The sequence below is a fragment of the Belonocnema kinseyi genome, chromosome 6 (genome assembly GCF_010883055.1).
Source record: "Belonocnema kinseyi isolate 2016_QV_RU_SX_M_011 chromosome 6, B_treatae_v1, whole genome shotgun sequence".
Lineage (NCBI taxonomy): Eukaryota > Metazoa > Arthropoda > Insecta > Hymenoptera > Cynipidae > Belonocnema > Belonocnema kinseyi.
Window position 1 is genome coordinate 61,087,475 of NC_046662.1, and position 22,150 is coordinate 61,109,624.

Below are 22,150 nucleotides of genomic sequence, written 5' to 3' on the forward strand. Positions count from 1 at the left end.
AAATTTTTAACAAAATAGTAAAACTTTCAATCAAAGGACATTTTCAACTCAAATAATGAATCTTAAAAAAAGACTTTTTTGAAAGTGGTTCAACTTTTAACCAAATAGTTCAATTTTCAATTAAGAAAAATTTTAATTTTGAATAAAAAAAAATTAATTTAACCAAAAATATGAATTTTCCTCAAAATAGAGCAATCTTCAACCACAGAAGATTAATTTCGTACCAAAAATTTGCATTTTATCTATAAAATATTTCATTTATACTAAAAGAGATGAATTTTTAAACCAAAAAGACTAATTTTCAACAAATACAGATTTCTTACTCAAAACTGAAAAAAAGTTCAATGAAATTGTTAATATTTTATGCCGAAAAACGATTTTGTTGTAAAACAGTAGAATTTTCTGATCACAAATATAAATTTTCGACAAAAAGTACATTTTAATTTAAACAGTTGCATTTTAAACCAAAAAGAGGAGAAATTTCAAGCCAAAACGATCAGCTTTATACTAAAAAAATAAGAATTTTCAATTAAAAAGATCAATTTTCAACAAAGATTGAAAGAGTTACACTTTAAGTTAAAAAAATTAATTTTAAACCAAAAAAGAGATTAATTTTCAACAAATACAAATTTCTTATTCAAAAAAGAAAAAAAGTTCACTCAAATTGTTAATATTTTAAGCCAAAAGACAATTTTTTTGTAAAAGAGTAGAATTTTCAAACTGAAAATATAAATTAAAAAAAAGTTAACTTTCAATCAAACAGTTGCATTTTTAACCAAAAAAATGAGAAACTTCAAACCGAAAAGATTAGTTTTATACTAAAAAAAAGACTATTTTCATTTAATTAAAATTACTTTTCAACAAAAAATAAAAATATTGTACTTTCAGTTTTCAATCAAAGAAATGAACCTCCAAACAAACAAAAATAAAAAAAATGTTAACAAAGTAGATCAATTTTTACCCAAACAGTTGTTGAATTTTCAATTAAAAAATATCAATTTTAAGTAAATTAAATTTTAAAAAAATTTTTTTTTTAGCAAAGTTGTTTAAACTTCAACCACGTAGCTCAATTTTTGACCACAAAAGATGAATTTCCAACAAAAAATTTTAATAGTAGATATTTTTACCCAAAAAATGCGAAATTTCCAATAAAAAACAATTAAATTCAACAAAAAAAGACGAATTTACTAAAAAAGTAGTTGAATCTTCAACAAAAAAAGATTACTTTCCAGCCAAACACTTGTGTTTAACTTATTTCAATTTAAAAAAAATATGAAATTTATATCAAAAACAGATAAATTTTCAAACCAAAGAAAAATTTTAAAAACGTCAATAGAAACATAAAATTTTTCAAGATTTCTAAGTTTTTTTTTCTGGCCTGCGGCCACCCTGAAATAAGTTGTCTTTGAAAAAACTCACTTTCCAGCTTCAGAAGCTAATTGACACCAATCTCGCCTCACGATATCCAAACCCTTGTGTTCTTGGGCCAATTGAATTTGGCCATTTGGTCCCTTTGACATTGTTACTGCAGCATATTTCTTCTTCTGCAAAAGCAGTAAATATTTGAAGACGCCATCGATGTCGAGCTCGACTCTTCTGTAGAGTTTGTTAACTTCCTGTTTTATCTTTTAAAAATAAATACAAAAAAAAATGTTTAGAAATTAAATCTTGACTAAAATTATTCGTCGTTTTGAAATAGAGAATTTTACCTTCTTTCCAATGTTGAATACTTCATCATAGTCGACAATATTCGTGTTTATCATGATCGAATCGGTATCACCATAAATAACCTCATAGTTTAATTTTTCTACGAGTCGCTTCGTGCTTTGCAAAATTTCTCTTCCCTTTGCTATCAGATTAAAAATTAAATTATTAAAATTTTATGTTAAAATGTTAGTTTTTTAGGCTTTTAGGCACTTAATTAATATATTTAATTTATGAAGTTTGAACAAATTATATTGCAAGATATTATTAAATATAAAAGCATCATCGATTAATTAAATAATACTTAACAAATATCAGTTTTTAATATATCTTTAAAGTTCATAAAATTTAATAATAATTTAAACCATTTTTTTGATCTTCTTATATTTAAAATTCAGTCTATATTCAGGTAAAACTAATGATAGATGAACTTTTAACCAAAAATTAATGATTTTTCAACCAAATTCATGAATTCTCAACAAAGCAGCCAAATTTTTAATTAAAAAAATCAATTTTTAACTAAATTGTTTAATATTGCAATGAAACAGTCAGTTTTAAACAAAAAATGGAATTTTTGAATTTTCAGTTGAAAAATAAATTTTCCACAACAAAAAAGTTTCCAAACAACGTGTTGAATTTCCAATTAAAATTAAAGGCCTTCTACTGAATTAGATATCGTGAATCGAAAATATGAATTAAAAAAAAAAGATTTTAACTCACAAATAAGTGGTTTTATTTTCGACCAAAATAATTAAATTTACACTAAAATTAAGAATATTTAACAAGATAAGATTAAGTTTCTATGATGAAAAGAAAATTAAAAAGAAAACTAAAATACTTGAATTCTCAAACACTCAGGTGAATTTTCTACTAAAAAATCAATTTTTAACCAAATAATTGAATATTGGACTGAAAATGTCCATTTTCAACCAAAAATTCAATATATCAATTTTCAGTTTAAAAAAATAAATTTCTACACAAAAAATCAAACCGTAGAATTTCAAGAAATAAAAATTATTTTTAAAAAAATAGATAAATCCTAAATTAAAAAAATGAATTTTCAACCAAAAAGATTAATTTAATACAAAAAAGACATTTTTCATGTTTCTATCTGGATAAAATTGGAGGTACATCGGTTTCTAGGATCACTGATTTCAAATCTTATATTGGATTTTTAAAATTCAAAATGGCGCATCCAATTTAAATTTATTTAAAATGTTCTGACCTTGATAAAATTGGTGATACTTAAGTTTTTAGGGTCGCTGAATCGAAATATGATGTTTAATTAAAAAAATCCAAAACCGCGGATCCAGTATCGCGGATCAAAGGTATAAAAAAATGTAACTTAATCGAATTGTTCATATTTACACCATTTTGAATTATAAATAACTAACACCAGATTTGAAATCAGCGACCCCAAAAACGTAAATATCATCAATTTGATCAAGGTCCGAACATTTTCAATCATTCATGTCCGCTATATTGAATAAGCCATTTTGGATTTTAAAAAGTCAAAATTAGATTTGAAATCAGCGACCACAAAAACCTAAGTATCACAAACCTTATGAGGATCAAAACAATTTTAATAATTTATGTTCTCCGCATTGGATCCGTCATTTTGTATTTTGAAAATTCAACTTAAGATTTGAATTCAGCGACCCCAAAAACCTAAGTATTATCAATTTTATCAAGGGCCAAATATTTCAAATAATTTTTCTCCATCACATTTGATTCTGCATTATGAATTTTGAAAATGCAACATCAGATTTGAAATCAGCGACCCCAAAAACGTAAATATCATCAATTTTATCAAGGTCCAAACATTTTCAATCATTCATGTCCGCTATATTGAATACGCCATTTTGGATTTTCAAAAGTCAAAATGAGATTTGAAATCAGCGACCACAAAAACCTAAGTATCACAAACCTTATGAAAATCAAAACATTTTTAATAATTTATGTCCTCCGCATTGGATCTGTCATTTTCAAGTTTGAAAATTCAACGTAAGATTTGAATTCAGCGACCCCAAAAACCTAAGTATCATCAATTTTATCAAGGGCCAAATATTTTTAATAATTTTTATCCATCACATTTTATTCGGCATTATGAATTTTGAAAATCCAACATCAGATTTGAAATCAGCGACTCAAAAAACCTAATTATCATCAATTTTATCAAGGTCCGAAAAAGTGTAAATAATTCATGTCGGTCCTATTAGATTCTCATTTATTAGATTAAATAAATCCAATATCAGATTTGAAATCTGCAACCTCAATAACCAAATTATCATTAATTTTATCAAGATTCAAACATTTTTTAATAATTCATGTGCGCAATATCCCATCATAATTTGTTGGATGATAAAAATCCAACATTAGATTTGAAATCAGCGACCCTAAAAACCTAAGTATCATCAATTTTATAAAGATTTGAACATTTTTAATCATTTTTGTCCATCAAATTTGATTCGACATTTTGAATTTTGAAAATCCAACATCAGATTAGAATTCAGCGTCCCAAAAACTTAATTATCATCAATTTTATCAAGATCCGAAAAAGTGTCAATAATTCATGTCGGTCATATTCGATTCTCATTTTTTAGATTTAAAAAATCCAATATCAGATTTGAAATAAGCGACCCCAATAATCTAAGCATCACTAATTTGATCAAGATTCGAACATTTTTAATAATACATGTGCGCAATATCTCTTCAGAATTTTTTGATGATAAAAATCAAACATTATATTTGAAATAATTTGATTTCATTTTTGATCATTTGATGAAAGTCCAAATATTTAATAATTATGAGGAAGCTACCAGATAATAAATTTGTAAAAAATTGAAAATCGGAACTGTAAAATTGCACCGGAACAAACAAAAGATTATTTTTCAATTCATTATTTATAAAACCATAGTCAACAAATTATTTAAAATCAAAGAAAATCTATAAGAGACAAAGTTTTTAAAATTAAATCTCATTTTTTTAAATGTTTAAAAATTAAAGCTATATCAAATATCCCTATTTGTTTACAAAAATTGTTACTAACAAAGAAAAATTTAAATTTTTGCAATATAAGGAAAGTATTTATAGTCAAGGTCATCAAAATTTTAAAATCAAACTCTATTCTAAACATTTTTCTATTTAAGGTAATAAAAAATAAACAACAAGTTAAAGCAATCAAATCCATGAACTTAAAAATTGTTTAAATTATATTATTAAGTTACTTTAGACTGGAAACATTAAAAAGTGAAATTGTTTTCAACTTAAAAATTCTTAAATTAGAAGTTAAATGATCTGCATTTTAAATAGTTTAAACATCCTTGAAAAGCTTTAAAATTTTATTTTAAAATCTTGAGAAATCTAGAAGTTGTTTTATATTTTTTCAAATTTTATTATTTTATTTTTTCAGAACTTGTAAATAACTTTTAAAATTAATTAAATATGTCATACAAATTCTAGAAAATCCAGAAAATTTAAACAAATTTTCTTCGAATTTGGATTTATAAATAACAATTGAACACGTATTATTTGTAGAAAAAATTAGAGTAATATTAAGAGATATTTGGAATTTTTAAAAAGATTAAAAATTAATTTAGAACTTAAAATGATATAAAATAATGTAAACGAAGTGTGTGTGTGTGTGTCGACAAAATTCGACGTTTCGTACCATAATTTCGGTACAAAATACCCATAACCTAATTTTTTTTAAATGTGGATTTTTGCAGATTCCAAACCACAAAATTTAGAAGCTTTTTAAGCATTTTGAAAGGCTTAGAAAGAATGAGAACATTCTCCTAATATTTCTAGGAAAATTGAAAATGATTTTTCAGTTTGAAAAATAATTTGAAGAGAATATTTAAAAAGATTTTAAGAGAGTTCCAAAGTGATAGGAAAAATTTTATTCCTTTTAAAATATGTTTAGAAATTCTGACACAAAATGTTCACACACTTCGTTCAAATTACAAGTGTTCAATTAATTTTGAATCTTTTCAAAACTTCTGAACATCTCTAAAAATTATTCAGATTTTTTCTACAAATAATAAGTGTTCTATTATTATTTCTACATCAAAAATGTAACAATTTTGCTTATAAATTAAACAATTTTACTCATCTAAAATGAACGGTCAAATATTGCTAAATATTAAATAATTATTCAGAATTCAGGGTGAATTCCAAATCAATTGGAGGAAATTTTTTAAATCGAAAAAATTCCATTGATCACGATAAAATTTGTGTGAATTTAGAGGAATTTAAGGAAAATGATCAAAATCAAACTGAATTAAAAAAAAAAAAACAATCAAGCGAATTTAAAAAAAAATTAAAATATAAAAGAATTACATCGAATTGAGTAAGTTTGAAAGGAGTAGAAAGATTAAAGAGAATTTAAAAGAATTTAAATGAATTTAGCATCAATTAATAAGAATTCAGGCCGAATTTCAAAAAATTTTTGAAAATTTCTAGAAATTTGTGAAACCCTAAGAAATCCCTCACTTTTAGCGAATAAATTCTTTAAAATCTATTAAAATATTATAATATCCTATGAAGTTCTTTGTAATCTTTTAAAATACCCTAAAATCTTTGTAAATCTTTTGAAATGTCTTGACATTTTTTAAAGCTCTTAAAAATGACAAGGACTTTGAAAAAAAAATTTGAATTGACAAGGATTCAGTAAATTTCAAAGAATTCAGGGTGATTTCCAAATTACTTAAATTTTTTGATGATATTTCTTGGAATCCTGGGAATTTTATTACAATACATTAAACTCTTTAAAATCCTTCAAAATGATTGAAATCTTCGGACTTACAATATTTTAAGATATTTTAAAAGATTTAAATTTTTCTAAATTCTAGTTAATGCATTATCCTAAAATATTTCGAACTCTTTTTATTCCTTAGCAATTAATTAAACTAATTAATAATTGCTTAGAATATTTCATAATTTTCTAAAATATTATAAATTTTCAATAAAAAATTGATTTTCAGACAAAGAAAAATAAAGAAGCCAAGCAAAAACAAAGAGAAAAAATTAAAATAATACATTTTCAACCAAAATTAATTTTTAACCGAAAAGATTAACGTTCGAGCGAGTAATTAATTTTTTACTGGTTTTATCCAATTATTGGTTCGCAATTTAATTTTTTTAGTTAAAAATTCATGTATTTTGTTGCATATTCTTTTTTCGTAGAAATTAATATTCTTCGTTAAAAAAGTCCTTTTTGTTTCAAAATTCATCTATTGCAGCATTTTTGTTGAAAATTCGCCAATTTGTTTAATGTTAATTAATTTTTATTTATTTTTTTAACTGAAAATGTAACTATTCAATTTTTGGATCACAATTTATCTTTTCTAGTTCAAATCTCATGTCGTTTGTTGAAAAATTGTGTTTTTGATTTACAATTCAACTATTCTGTTTAAAGATTTTTTATTTTAGTTAAAAATTAATTGAATTAACTTTCAATTTAACTTTTCAATTTTCGGTTGCAAACTTATCTTTTTTAGTTGAAAATTTAAATACTTCGTTGAAAAATTCATATATTTCATTGAAAAATCAAGTATTTTAGTTAAATATTCATAATTTTAGTAAACAAAAATATTTTTGATGGAAAATAAAACTACTTGGTTGAAAGTTAAACTCTCTTGTTAAAATGTAATCTTTTTCATTTAAAATTAATTTATTCCAGTTGAAAATTCATCACTTTCTTTGAATTTTTTTTTATTCATTGAACTTTCAACCAAGTAGTTTTATTTCCCACCAAAAAGATCAATTTTTTACTAAAATTACGCACATTTAACTTCAATACTTTAATTTAAAAAAAAAGATATATTTCTAAACGATAAGATTAATTTGCTACCGAAAAAGACGATTTTTCAACAAAATATATGAATTTTTCAACAAAATAGTTTAATTTTCAACCGAAAGTTAAAAAAAATTAATTTTCAACTGAAATAATTATTCTTTAAATAGAATAGTTGATTTTTAAAGTAAATAGATTATTTTTCAACCAAGACGATTAATTTCTAACAAAAAGACGAATTTTCATCAAAATACAAGAATTTTCAACTAAAAAAAAATCATTTATGATTCAAAAATTGAATAGTTTCATTTTTATTTAAAAAAATTAATGCATAACAAAAGAGATGAATTTTTAAGTAAAATGATGAAATATGTATTCGGAATAGTTACATTTTCAGTTAAATTTTTTTTAACAAATTGGTGAATTTTCAACTAAAATGCTGCACTATTATTTCGGAATAATTGAATTTTCAGTACAAAAATTAATTTTAAGACAAAAAAAATAAAGAAGCCAAAAAAAGAAAGAAAAAAATTAATTTTCAACAAAAAATAATTTTTAACCAAAGAGTTTAACGTTCAAAGCAACCAAATAAATTTTTACAGGTTTTAACTGAAAACTGAACTATTCAATTTTTGGTTCACAATTTATATTTTTTAGTTAAAAACTCATATATTTTGTTGAATATTATTTTTTAGTAGAAAGTAATATTCTTGGTTGAAAATGACCGTTTTGGTTCAAAATTCAACTATTGCAGTTCGAAATTCTAAATTTCAGTTGAAAAAAATAATCAGTTTGGTTGAAAATTAATCTTCTAGTTTGGAAATTCATCTTTTTGGTTGAAAATTCATGTATTCCCCTTAAATACCAGAATTTTAATTGAAATTTGATATGTTTTGTGGAAAATAAAATAAAATTCAAACTCTTTTGGTAAAAATTATTCTGTGTTGTTTGAAATTTATTTATTCCTGTTGAAGATTCGTAATTTCTAGTTGAAAATTCACCACTGTAGTTGAAAATTTGTTGTCTTTTTTTGTGGAAAATTTAACTATTCAATTTTTCGTTGAAAATTCAACTATATGGTTGAGAATTGATGTATTTTGTTTTAAAAAATCGTCTTTTTATAGAAATTTACTCTTGTTCATTCGAAAACTAAACTATTTATTTAAAAATTCATCTATCTTTATTGAAAATGGAATATTTTTACTAGAAAATTTAGCAATTTGAAAGGACCTTGAGGTTTCAAGATATTTTAAAAGATTTAAATCTTTAAGAATATCTTTAGCAATTATTTAAATTAATTAATAATTTCTTGGAATCTTTCAGAATACTCTAAAATAATTTCCGAATGAAAGATCTTGAAAATGCCTCCGATATTTTAAAAATACCATAAAATATATCATTATATTTAAATATTTTGTTAAAAATCTTCTTTTTTAAACTGAAAATTCAACTTTTCTATTTTTTATTGAAAATTGATCGTTTTTAATTGAGGATTCAAGTATCTGGTAGAAAAGTCATGTATTTATTAGGCAATTCGTTCTTTTTGAAGAAAATTATTCTTCTTTGCTGAAAAATCTCAGAGTGACCGTTTTAATCAAAGAACAAAATTCCCGGTCATTTCCCGGTTAACAAATATTTTTCCCAGCCAATAAAATTTAAAAAATCGAAATATAAAGCTAAACAGTAAAAGTAATACAAAATAATCAACAAACTAAAGCATTCAAAGTAACGCTAAAATTTTTAACTTTTAAAATTGAAGTTTAAAAGTTTTTAAATTCAAAAAATTTCTATTGAATGGTTTAATAATTTACACACATAAACTGGAAGGTACTCACACTTTTCAACTGAATAATTTCAAGTTTAATGAATTTAAACTGCAATATTCAGAATTTTTAACATTAATAAATTACAGAGTTCAAAAATTCAGATAAAGTTCCCAAAATATAAATCCAGGTTAACATTTTCAATACTCTAAATTAAAGAATAAATCAATGAACTTTAAAATTTGTCAAAATTATATTATTCAGTTATTTCAGTTCAACAAATATTTTTAAATTTACATTTTTTCAACTTAAAAGTTCATAAATTAGAATTTAAACGATTTTTAATTTAAATTGTTTAAAAATCCTTGAAAAACTCTAAAATTGTATTTCAAAATCTTGAGAAATCTAGAATTAGTTTTAAGTTTTCTATCTTTTAGCTAAATTAAATGATCTTTTAGCGTTTTTTTTTCCTACAAATTTTTGAAAATCCTGCGAATTAAAAAAAATGTCCATAGAATTTGGATTTTTAAATAACAATTGAACACTTATTATTTTTAGAAACAATTAGAGTAATTTTGAGAGATAATTTAAAACAATATGTTGATTTTTGTAGTTTACAAAAAATTTAGAGGCTTTCTCAGAATTGTGAAAGGCTCCAAACGAATAAATACATTATCTCAAAATTCCTAGGGAAATTGAAAATGATTCATTTTGAAAAATTATTTTAAAAGAATATTGAAATTTAGGGATTTTTACAAAAGTTTTAAGATTTTCTAAAAATTGTAGGAAAAATTTTATTCATTTAAAAAAATGTTTAGAAGTTCTGAAATTTTTTTCTCGAAAACTTCGTTTAAATTACTTGATGTCTTTTTAAGTTTTTAATTAATTTTAAATCTTTTCAAAACTTTTAAATATCTCTTCAAATTACTCAAATTTTTCTAGAAATAATACGTCTTCAATTATTATTTATACATCAAAATTCATCAATTTCGTTTACAATTTAAACATTTTATTAAGTAGAACCATAAAAATTGTAACGTTAAAATGTTAAAAACTTTTCGAAATTTTAACAATTCAAAGCTTTCTATGTCAAACATTTACGTTTCAAATTGTTTACTTTTAAATATTTGGTTTCAATTTAGTCGTCTTAAATTATAAGTCAAATATTGCTAAATATTAAATAATTATCCTATTTTTTAATCAATTAAAAAAAAAATAAATGTGTTAAAATGGAATAATTCAGACTGAAAAAATCAATTATTTTACAGTTTTTAATACTCAAAGTACCGATCCAGTTTAAAAATGATTTTTTTATATTTACAGTTGATAAAATAAAACTGTTTTTTATAAAATAATTTGCAATTTTAAACTTATTAAATTTTTAATTGTTAAAGTCTTAAAGACTGCACGTTAAAATTCTTTAAATTAAAAATATAAGCTTAAAAATAAAAATCTAAAATAGAGAATTTTTCAGGTAAAAGACTTTCGAATTACGCATTATAAACTTAATGATATCATAATTTAAAAAGATATCAATTTGACTAATTATTTAAAGAACTGTTGAAATCGAACTTGGACAGATTTTTTTATTAGTTTTTTGTAAATTCAACATTCTGGTTAAAAACCTTTTTTTAAATTCATTTATTCAGGTTGAAAAGTCACAATTTTAGATAAAAAATGTATACCTTTCTATTTAATTGAAAAATCGTCCTTTTAGTTGAAAAATTGACTATTCCATCAAAAAAATCTACTATTTGAATAAAAATTCATCTCTCTTATTAAAAGTGCAATGTTTTTGCAAGAAAAGTTAGGAATTTGAAGTTATTATATTGATGATTCTTAAGGAATGAATCAAAACCTTATACAAAAAAAAGATCGAAAAGGGGTAGAATTCAGTTAAAAATGATCGATTTTCGTTTTTTAATATTATTAATTTAAGGGGGGAAAGGATATTAGATTTAAAAAAAGGGGGAGATGGACTGTGATTCCTGCAATTATAATAATTATTGGAAAAGTAAATTTTGACATACATGTTACCAAAGCTGCTAATCCTTTAGCGTAAAATCGACAATGCATCGCTCCTAAACAACCATACATCGAATTAGCTGTGAGCTTCAACGCCAATTGTCTGATATTGTACTGGACTTTCTGTTCTGGTGTCACATTCGAACCGTTCAACATCTGCTTGACCTTAACACGAGCTTCCACAAGTTTCCGAATTTCCGTTGGGACGACTCCTGGTTCCAAATCCGACTCGGGAAGAGTCAAGTCCTACGAAAGTAGAAAAATAAGACGAAGAAATGGATTGAGCCGAAAAATATACACAGTTTCGTGAGTTTATTATAAATAATGATGTTTTTTTTCATTTTCTAGGGATTCAATTAATATGTTTAATTTAGAAAGCTTTAGCAAATTATATTAAAAGAAATTCTTAAATATACTAGCAGTATCGGATAATTAAATACTACTAAAAACAGAATTAATATCTTAAATTTCTCGCTAAAGTCCCTGAATTTGAATAATAATTCAAATAAATATTTATTTTTTATTTTATCATATTTGAAATGCATTAAATATTTAGGTAAAATAAGGTGGTTACTATATTAGATTCAATTAAAACCGTTTCAAATTTCTAAATTTTCTATTAAAAAAAATTAAATTTTTAATTAAGAACAATAAATTCCTATAAAAAGACGATTTTTTAAAAACAAAAACGAAATAGTTGAATTTTCAATAAAAAAAAGATCAGTTTTCAGCCAAAAATTGAATAGTAAAATTTTACATTGAGAAATTAAGTTTCAATAAAAAAAAAACAACAACAACAAATTTTTAACAAAAGTGATGAATTTTAAACCAAAAATAATCATTCTTAACAAGAGTTTAAATTACAACCCTTGTAATTTTATTTCCCACCAATAATATAAATTTTCGAATAAAATTATGAATATTCAAGTGAAATCGTTGAATTTCGAACCAAAAAATGAATTTTCAAACAAGATTAATTTTTAAACAAAAAGATTAATTTGCTACCAAAAAGATCATTTTTCAACAAAATACACGAATTTTTCAACGAAATAGTTGAATTTTCAATTAAAAAGGATAAGTTTTCAATCGAAAATTGAATAGTTAATTTGTCAGCTAAAAAAAATAATTTTCAATTAAAATAATGAATCTTTCACCGGAATAATTGAATTTTAAACCAAAAAGATTATTTTTCAACTAAGAAGATTAATTTCTACCAAAAAATACGAATTTTTCACTAAAATACATGCAGTTTCAACTAAAAAAGATAAATTATGAACTAAAAATGGGATGGTTGAATTTTCAGTTCAACTAAAATGATGAATTTGTAACCAGATTAATTTTCAACCTAAAAGATTATTTTCTAACAAAAATACGAATTTTCAATAAAATACATGCATTTTCAACTAAAAAACATCAATTTTTAACTAAAAATGGAATAGTTCAATTTTCATCAAAAAAATTAATGTATAATTAAGGAGATAAATTTTCAATTAAAATGACGGAATATTTAAATGCAATAGTTACATTTTCAGTTAATAAATTAACCCCCCCACCCCTAAAAAAAACAAATTAAAAAAACAATTTATAATTTCAAACAAACTGATGCATTTTCAACTGAAATTTTAAATGGTGAATTTGTAAATAGAATAATTAAATTTTTTTTAACAAAAAAGATTAATTTTCTACTAAAAAGATTATTTTCTACCAAAAAAAGACGAATTTTCAACTAAAATATATAATTTTTCAACCAAAAATGTAATGGTTATATTTTAAGTTAAAAAAATGAATATCCAAGCAAGGAGAGGAATTTTTATTTAAAATGATGAATGAGAACTAATTTTCAATAAAAAAAAGTAAAAACTATTTTGTTACAAAACCATTTAATTGTTTACAACATAGTTAATTCCGTTACCAAATTGTTGATTTTTCAAACAAAAAAATTTTCAAACCAAAAAGAGATGAAATTTCTAGCAAAAAGTTAATTTTCTATCAAGAAAAAATGTTCAGTCAAGAATGAAAAATAATGTTAAGCAAATTGTTCAATTTTCAACAAAAAGGATTGTTTATCAAAAAATTTTTTAGTTGATTTTCCACTACAAAACTTTAATAAAAAATAGTTAGATTTGACAAACAGAATATATTTTTAACATGACTAGATTTTAACAAAAAAAGGTTGATTTTCTACCGAAAAAAAGACGAATTTTCAACAAAACACCATAATTTTTTGTCAAAATGTTGAATTTTCAACCAAAAATGTAGTAGATAAATTTTTATTAAGAACGAATTTTCAATAAAAACGAATTTTCTACAAAACAGTTTAATTTTATACCAATTTGTTGAATTTTCAAAAGAATTTTTATGTTGAATTTTCAACTTTCAATTTTCAATTATGAATTTTTAACGAAAAAAAATGAAATTTAAAACAACTCGTTCAACTTTCAACCAAGGACTGGAATTTTTAACGAATAATTTTTTTGGTTCAAAATTCTACTTTTTGGTTACAACTTCTACCATTTAGTTAAAGATTGAACTATTTTATTGAAAATTAAAGTCTTTTGTTAAAAAGTAATCGTTTTTGGACGAAAAATTATATTGTTTGGCAGAAAATTCATTTTTTTAATTGAAAATTAATCTTTTTTATTGAAAATTAATTCTTTTTATTCGTAAAGTCTATTATTGTATTTTTGTTTAATAAATAACTTATTTTACTTAAAAAATATACTTTTTGTGAAATTCAACGATTTTCTTAAAAAGTCATATTTTGGGTCGAATATTGATACTTTTTGGATTTAAAATTCTCTTTTACTTTAAAAATCATCTTATTGGGTGAAAAATTCAACTATTTGCTAAAAAAAATATCACCTTTTGGCTAAAAATTCATCTCTTGGTTAAAAATTCTACTATTTGCTTGAAAATATAACTGTGTTGTTTAAAAGACTTTTTTTTGGTTAGAAATTGATCCTTTATGATTGAAAGCTAATTATTTTCATTTAAAAAAAATTATATTTTTATTTTATAATTAATCTAAATTCAACTATTTTCTTAAAAAGTAACCCTTTCTTATCAAAATTTCAACTGATTTATTAAAAACTTGTATTTATGGATAGAAAATCAATCCTTTTGGTGTAAAAATCCTCATTTGTTAGAAAAATCATATTTTTTAGTTGACAATTCGTCTTCCTTGCTTCAAAATTAAACTGGCTTGTGAAATATTTATCTTTTTAAATTACAAATTTAACATTATGTTTGAAAATGCAAATTAGAAATCCCAAAATAGGAGAAAAAGGTGACAAATTCCTAAAATAGGTGACAAAATGGAAAATAGGTGACAAAATGTGAATAGGTGAATTTAGTTTTAAGTAAAAGAAGAAAAAAAATGAAGAAAAAAATTTAAATCATGAATTTTCAACAACCAGAAACTTGAGATTTCAACTAAGATCGATCAATTTTCCGCCAAAAATAGAATAATTAAATTTTCAGTTAAAAAAATTACAGTAATATAAAGTCACATTTAAAAAAATCCACTGATATTTCCAGGTTAAGATATATAATTAATTAAAGATATATCATTTAAAAATGAGAGTATTTTCCAAATACATTTTTACCTCGAGATCAGCGTAAGCAGCACCGGGAACGGTTGTAAAGCATAAATTATATTCCTGGATAATACTCGGATACAAGGAATTAAAATCCATGAGCAAGATTAATTTGTCGTAAAATCCCTTCTTGGGATCCAAAACCAAACCTCCCGCGTATGCGGGCTTCTTTCTACGACCTGCAAAACAAATTCATTCAATTAATTCCAGAAAACATTCGGGACCGTAATTCAACTTTTTCGTTTAAAATTCATCTTTTTGGATGAAAAATTTAGCTCTTTTTATAGAACATTAACCTTCTGTTTAAAATGCATATTTTGTTGCTGATAAGTGAACTGAAATCTTTTTCCGTTAAAAAAATTAATTTTAAGCAAACATAAAAAAGGCTTTCTCACTTTTACCCACCTTCTTATAAAAAAAATAAATTTTTAACAATGTATGCAGTTTAAATTTCACCCAAGTAATTGAATTTTTAATTAAAGAAGATTAATTTTCAACTAAAAATATAAATCTTCTTCAAACTGTTTCAACCAAATCTTTCAAACAAAATAGTTGAACACTTAAGCAAAGAGGAAGAATTTCTAACCAAAAAGTTGAATTTTCTATTAAAAGATTTAAAAAATTTAATTATCAATTTAAAAATGGATTTTTAACCAAAAAGATTAATTAAAAAAAAATAGTTGAGTTTTTATCCAAGAAAGATAAAATTTGTATTAAAATACATACTTTTTTAATAAAAAAAACCAAATCTTTTTAAATATGAACTTTGTACTAGAAAATATTTCAGTTTATGTATCAACACCAAAAAATAAATTTTATTCAAAAAGTAAATTTTCAATCAAAAAGTTGCATTCTTATCCAAGAAAGATACAATTTTTCTTGAAGCGATGAATTTTTAATTAAAAAAAAAATTATTATAGTGCAATTTTCATCCAAAAAGGATTTCAGTTCACTTTTCAATACAAAAGTATTAAACTTGAACAAAAAGTAAATTTTCCACGAAATAGTTACATTTTTAAACAAAAAAGCAGCGTTTTCTACCAAAAAGTATGACTTGACATTTTTTTTTTAATTTTCAAATAAACGGTTGCATTTTTATGCAAGAAAGATTAAATTTCTGCTAAACCAGATGAATTTTAAAATCAAAAGGACAAACTTTAAAAAAAGAGTTGAATTTTCAACGAACAGTTACATTTTTATTTAACAAAGATGACATTTTTTCTATAACGGATGAATTAAAAAAAAAAAACTTTAAAAAATAGTTGAATTATCATCCAAAGATGATTCCAGTTCACTTTCTAACACAAAAATAAAAATTGTAAACAATAAGTTAATTTTCTGCTCAATTGTCGAATTTTTAACCAACAAAAAATGACTTTTGAAACAAGATTGTTAAATTTTCAGCCAAACAGTTGCGTTTTTGTCTAAGAAAAATTAAAATTCTACTAAAAAAGGTGTATATTTAAAAGACAAATTTTCAGAAAAAATAGTTGTTATCTAAACAAGATATAATTTTTAAAAGTTAAAAAAAATTAAATTGTTATCGGAAAAAATTTCATCTTTTTTAAATAAAAATTCAACTCTTCGTTGTAAATTCAACTTTTTTTTTAAAGTTGGTCTTTTTGATTTTAAATCTCACCTGATTTTGCAGAAATTAAAGCTTTTATGTTTAAAAATTTAACTATATTGTAAAAAATGTATGTTTGTTCAAATATAATATTATGGTATTGAAAAGAGAACTGAAATCCTTTTTGGATGAAAATTTCACTATATAAAAATTTTGTATAATTAAAAATTCATCTCTTTGAGAGAAATTTCATCTTTCTTAGATAAAAATGCAACTTTATTGGTTAAATATTTACTTTTTGTTTAAAATATATCCTTTTTGGTCCTAAATTCGTGTTTTTGGACTGAAAATTAATTTTTTTTCGTAGAATTTTATTTCTTGTTTAAAAATGCCTATTTTTTATCGTAAAAAGTCAAATGAAATCTTTTTTAATAGAAAATTCACCTATTGTCTTCAAAATTTATCATTTTAATTTAAAAATTCATCTGTTTTAGAAATTTCATTTTTTTTAAATGAAAATGCTACGTTTTGGTTCAAAATTGAAATCATTTTTTTGTGAAGATTTATATTTTTAGTGGAAAATGCATCACTTTGGTTGAAAGTTTAGTTATTTGGTTAAAAAATAATCTTTTTTAATTGATAAATCAACTTCATGGGTAAAAGTTAAACTACATTGCAAAAAAAATTTTTATGGAAGGCTTATCTCTCTGGTTGAAATTTTAACTGTTAATTAGAAAAGCCTTTTTTTTAGATTAATTTTTTAGCTAAAAATATAACATTTCCATTTTTTTAAGATTGATATTTTTATTCGAAAATTCTCCTTTTTTGGTAAAAAATAATTGTCTTAGTTTGAAATTTCATTTTTGTAGGGTAAAAATAAATCAGTTTCGTGGAAAATTAATGTTTTGCTGAAATAAACAATTTAGATCAACTTTTATTTTCTACTTCAACGCAAAATGTTTATTTGTTGAAAATTCATCTTTTTTATTTTAAAATTCTTGGATACTTTTTTGTTGGGAATGTATCTTTTTAGGTTGAAAATTCAACTATCATGTCTAAAATTGAATTATTTTTTTAAAGTTCAAGTATTGTGTTAAAAAGCCATCTTTTATAGTAGAAAATACATTTTTTGTTGAAAATAAATTTAAAAATGTTAATTTTTGATCTGAAAAACTGGCAAGAAAAATAAAATATAAAAATATGGGTTAATCTTACTCTCGGATACATCTTTTCCCTTCTTGTTCTGTTTTTTGTCTGGAGTTATGTAACCCTTTTCGTGAAAAGCGTGCAGTAGCAAAAATTCGTTTCTTTCAGCCCGACCAGCTGACAAAGTTCTCGACAAAACATTACCTGAAATTATAAAATAATATTGAAAAATTTGTGTTTTATGAGAATTTTTGAAAAACTTGAGGGAAGATAATAGATTTTGAAATCTGTGAAGATTTTTATCAATATTTTCAAGATATCTCATTTTTAAAGTTGTAAGGTACCTGCGATGCACGTGATTTGTAAAGCAAGGGGCATGATATTCAATTCAAAGACAATTGAGAGAATGCAGGACGCTTCGAGCATCGTTAATCTCAAAAGTTTTTCTATCTTTTCTGGAGTACTGTAAAATTGGACGCACTCTGCTGGCGTTATTTCTTTACATTCCTTTTCATTCCTCTTCAGAACCTGCAATAATGGGTAAATCACGTAAATAAATAAGAGTTTTATTGGACATATTGAAATTTAAAAACTGCAGATTTCAAAGTCCTTTTATTAAAAATAGGGGACTTGAAAAATACGATAAATGATGGGTAATCAAGAGGGGTTTAAAATTCAACTTTACCAGTTTTCGAAAATTACAAACAAATTTCACAACATTTTAGAAGATTTTAAACATTTTGCAAAGATTTCAATTATTTCAGAAAGATTCCACAAAAGTTAAAAAAATTCAAAGATATTTCAAAAACTTAAAAAAAAAAAATAAGAAGACTTCACAACGATTTTTAAGATTCCTACAAATTTCAAAAGATTTCGAAGATTTCAAAAGATTAAAAAAAAAATCAAAAGAATTAAAACGATTTTAAAGGTTTCAAAATATTTTAGATATCAAATATCTCACAAAGATTCACAAAGATTTCAAAAAGATTCCAAAAGAAAAGGTTTTTAAAGTTTCAAAATATTTCAGATTTCAAATATTTCAAACATTTTACAAAGATTTGAAAATATTTTAGAAGATTTTGCAAAGATTCTAACAGATTTCAAAATATTTCAGTAGATTTCACAAAAATTTCATAAATTCAAACAGATTTCAAAATATTTCAGATATCAGTATTTGAAATATTTCACGAAGATTGACAAAAATTTCGAAATAATTAAAAATATTTCAAAAAATCCAAAAAATTTCACAAATATTGTAACAGATTTCAAAATATTTTGAAGAAATCAAATATTTCAGATATTTTACAAAAATTTCAAAACATTTCAGTAGATTTTAAGATTTCAAATATTTCACAAAAAACGACATGACCTTGAAAATATTTCAGAAGATTTCGCAATGATTCCAACCGATTTCAAAAGATTTCGCAAATTCCAAAAGATTTTACAAAGATTCTAACAGCTTTCAATAGATTTCGAAGATTTGAAAATATTTCCAAAGATTTCAAATATTTTACAAGGGTTTCAAAATATTTCAGTAGATTTCAGAAAGATTTCACAGGTTCCAACAGATTTAAAGATATTTCAGAATTAAAAGAATTAAAAATATTTCCGATTTCAAAGATTTCATTATTTCAAATATTTTATAAAGATTTCAAAATATTTCCGTACATTTCATAAAAATTTCATAGATTCGAATAGATTTCAAAATATTTCAGTAGATTTCAGAATAATTTCATAGATTCCAACAGATTTCAGAACATTTCACAAAAATGTCATAGAGTCCAGCACATTTCAAAATATTTCTCATTTTAAAGATTCCAATATTTTTAATATTTCACAAAGATTTAAAAATATTTCAATAGATTTCAACATTTCAAATATTTTACAAAAATTGACAACGACTTGAAAATATTTCAGAAGATGTCGCAAAGATTCTAGCAAATTTCAAAAGATTTCGAAAAATCCAAAAAAAATCACAAATATTCTAATAGATTTCGAAAATTTCCCACATATTTCAAAATATACCGAACACTTTTAAATACTTTTGGTTGCAAAGATTTTAAAACATTTCTGACTTTAAGGATTTTGATATTTCAAAGATTTTACAAAGATTGACAGACTTGAAAATATTTTTGAAGATTTCGCAAAGATTCTAACAGATTTCAAAATATTTCAGTAGATTTCACAAAAATGTCACAAATTCCAACAGATTTAAAAATATTTCAGTAGGCTTCAGAAAAATTTCACAGATATCAACAGATTTCAAAATATTTCAGATATCAATATTTCAAATATTTTACGAAGATAGATAAAAATTTCCAAAGTTTTCGAAAAATCCAAAAAATTTCCGATTTCAAAGATTTTATTATTTCAAATATTTTACAAAGATTACAAAATATTTCAGAACATTTCACAAATATTTCATAGATCCCAAAAAATTTGAAAAGATTTTAAAAAATCTAAAAATTTTCACAAATATTCTAACGGATTTCAAAAGATTTCGAAGAAATCGAAATATTTTAGGAGATTCGAAGATTATAAAATATTTTCGATTTCAAATATTCCAATATTTCAAATATTTTAGAAAGATTTCAAAATATTTGAGAAGATTTTACAAAAATTGCATAGATTCTAACAGATTTCACAATATTCCGAAGATTTCGAAATATTTCAGATTTCAAAGAATTCAATATTTCAAATATTTTACAAAGATTGACAGACTTGAAAATATTTCAGAAGATTTCGCAAAGATTCCAACAGATTTCAAAAGATTTCGAAGAAATCAAAATATTTCAGCAGATTTCAAAGATTTGAAAATATTTCAGAGTTCAAAGATTTCATTATTTCAAATATTTTACAAATATTTCAGTAGATTTCAAGAAGATTTTATAGATTCCAACAGATTTCGAAGACTAATAATATTTCACAAATATTAACAAAGATTTCAGACTGTTTTAAAGATTCCAATAGAATTGGAAAATTTAAAAATATATTTCTGAAGATTTCACCAAGATTTTTTAAGATTTCAAAGATTCCAAAAGGTATTAAAGATTTCAAAAGATTTTGAAGAAATCAAAATATTTCAGAAGATTGCAAAATATTTCTGATTGAAAGATTTCATTACTTCAAATATTTTATAAAGATTTCAAAATATTTCAGATTTCAAAGATTTTAATATTTCAAATATTTCACAAAAAATGACGAGGAATTGAACATACTTCAGATGATTTCACAATGATTCCAACCGATTTCAAAAGTTTTTGAAAATTCTAAAAGATTTTACAAAGATGCTAACAAATTTCAATAGATTTCGAAGATTTCAAAGATATCAAAATATTTCATATTTCAATATTTCAAAAATTTTACAAGGATTTCAAAATATTTCAGTAGCTTTCTCAAAGATTTCATAGGTTCCAACAGATTTTAAAATATTTCACATTTCAAAGATTTCAAAATATTTCATTATTGTAAATATTTTACAAAGATTTCATTATTGCAAATATTTTACAAAGATTTCATTATTGCAAATATTTTACAAATATTTTAAAATATTTCAGTAGATTTCAAAAATATTTCATAGATTCCAACAGATTTGAAAATATTTCAGATTTCAAAGACTTCTAATATTTCAAAAATGTTCTTTAAAAATTTTACAAAGATTTCGAAGATACTAACAAAATTTGAAAATCAAAAAAAATATTTCAGAAGATTTCGCCAAGACATCTAAGACTTCAAAGATTCCAAAAGGTATTCAAGATTTCGAAATATTTCCCAAACATTTCAAAGATTCAAACCGATTACAAAAGATTTTTAAAAAAATTCAGATTTCAAATATTTCGCAAAGTTTTCTCAAAGATTTCAAAATATTTTGTATTTCAAATACTTCACTGAGATTTCAGAAGGATTTCGAAGATTTCAACATTTTAGAAATTTGAAAATATTTCTGAAGATTTCACCAAGATTAAAAATACTTCAACGATTCCAAAAGGTACCAAAGTTTATCAAATATTTCAGATTTCAATGATTTCAAGAGATTTCAAAATATTTCAGAAGATTTTACAAAGAGTTAACAAATTTTCACAAATATTTCAAAGATTCCAAAATATTTCCGGTGTGAAAGATTTAAAAATATTTTAGATTTCAAATATTTCACAAAGAGTTTGCAAAGATTTTAAAGATTCCAAAAGGTACTAAAGTTTTCTAAATATTTTAGATTTCAAAGATTTCAAAATATTTCAAATGATTTCACAAAGACTTCAAAATATTTCAGAGATTCCAAAATATTTCCGATTTAAAATATTTAAAAGTATTTTAGATTTCAAAGATACCAACATTTAAAAAATTTAAAAATATTTCACCAAGATTTCTAAGATTTAAAAGATTTCAAATATTTTACAACGATTTCAGAAGAATTTCAAAGATTCCAACCGCTTGAAAATTTACAAATATCTATGAAGATTTCACCAAGATTTATAAGACTTCAATGATAGCTAAAGGTAATACAGATTTCAAAATATTTCAGATTTCCAGAGATTTCAAAACATTTCAGAAA

The 22,150-nt window shown here is 23.0% G+C and overlaps 1 protein-coding gene across 1 annotated transcript in view; it reads right to left on the reverse strand.

Annotated features, from left to right (window-relative positions):
• Positions 1 to 22,150, reverse strand: part of LOC117174758 (DNA polymerase alpha catalytic subunit) — an 81,778-nt gene that overhangs the window by 24,172 nt on the left and 35,456 nt on the right. Inside the window, exons 10-15 of the mRNA XM_033364106.1 lie at positions 17,943 to 18,126; positions 17,668 to 17,802; positions 14,895 to 15,064; positions 11,295 to 11,535; positions 1,710 to 1,849; positions 1,420 to 1,625 (exon numbers count right to left, since the gene is read on the reverse strand). Of these exons, the coding sequence (XP_033219997.1) occupies positions 1,420 to 1,625; positions 1,710 to 1,849; positions 11,295 to 11,535; positions 14,895 to 15,064; positions 17,668 to 17,802; positions 17,943 to 18,126 (1,076 nt within the window). The remainder of the gene's footprint in view (positions 1 to 1,419; positions 1,626 to 1,709; positions 1,850 to 11,294; positions 11,536 to 14,894; positions 15,065 to 17,667; positions 17,803 to 17,942; positions 18,127 to 22,150) is intronic.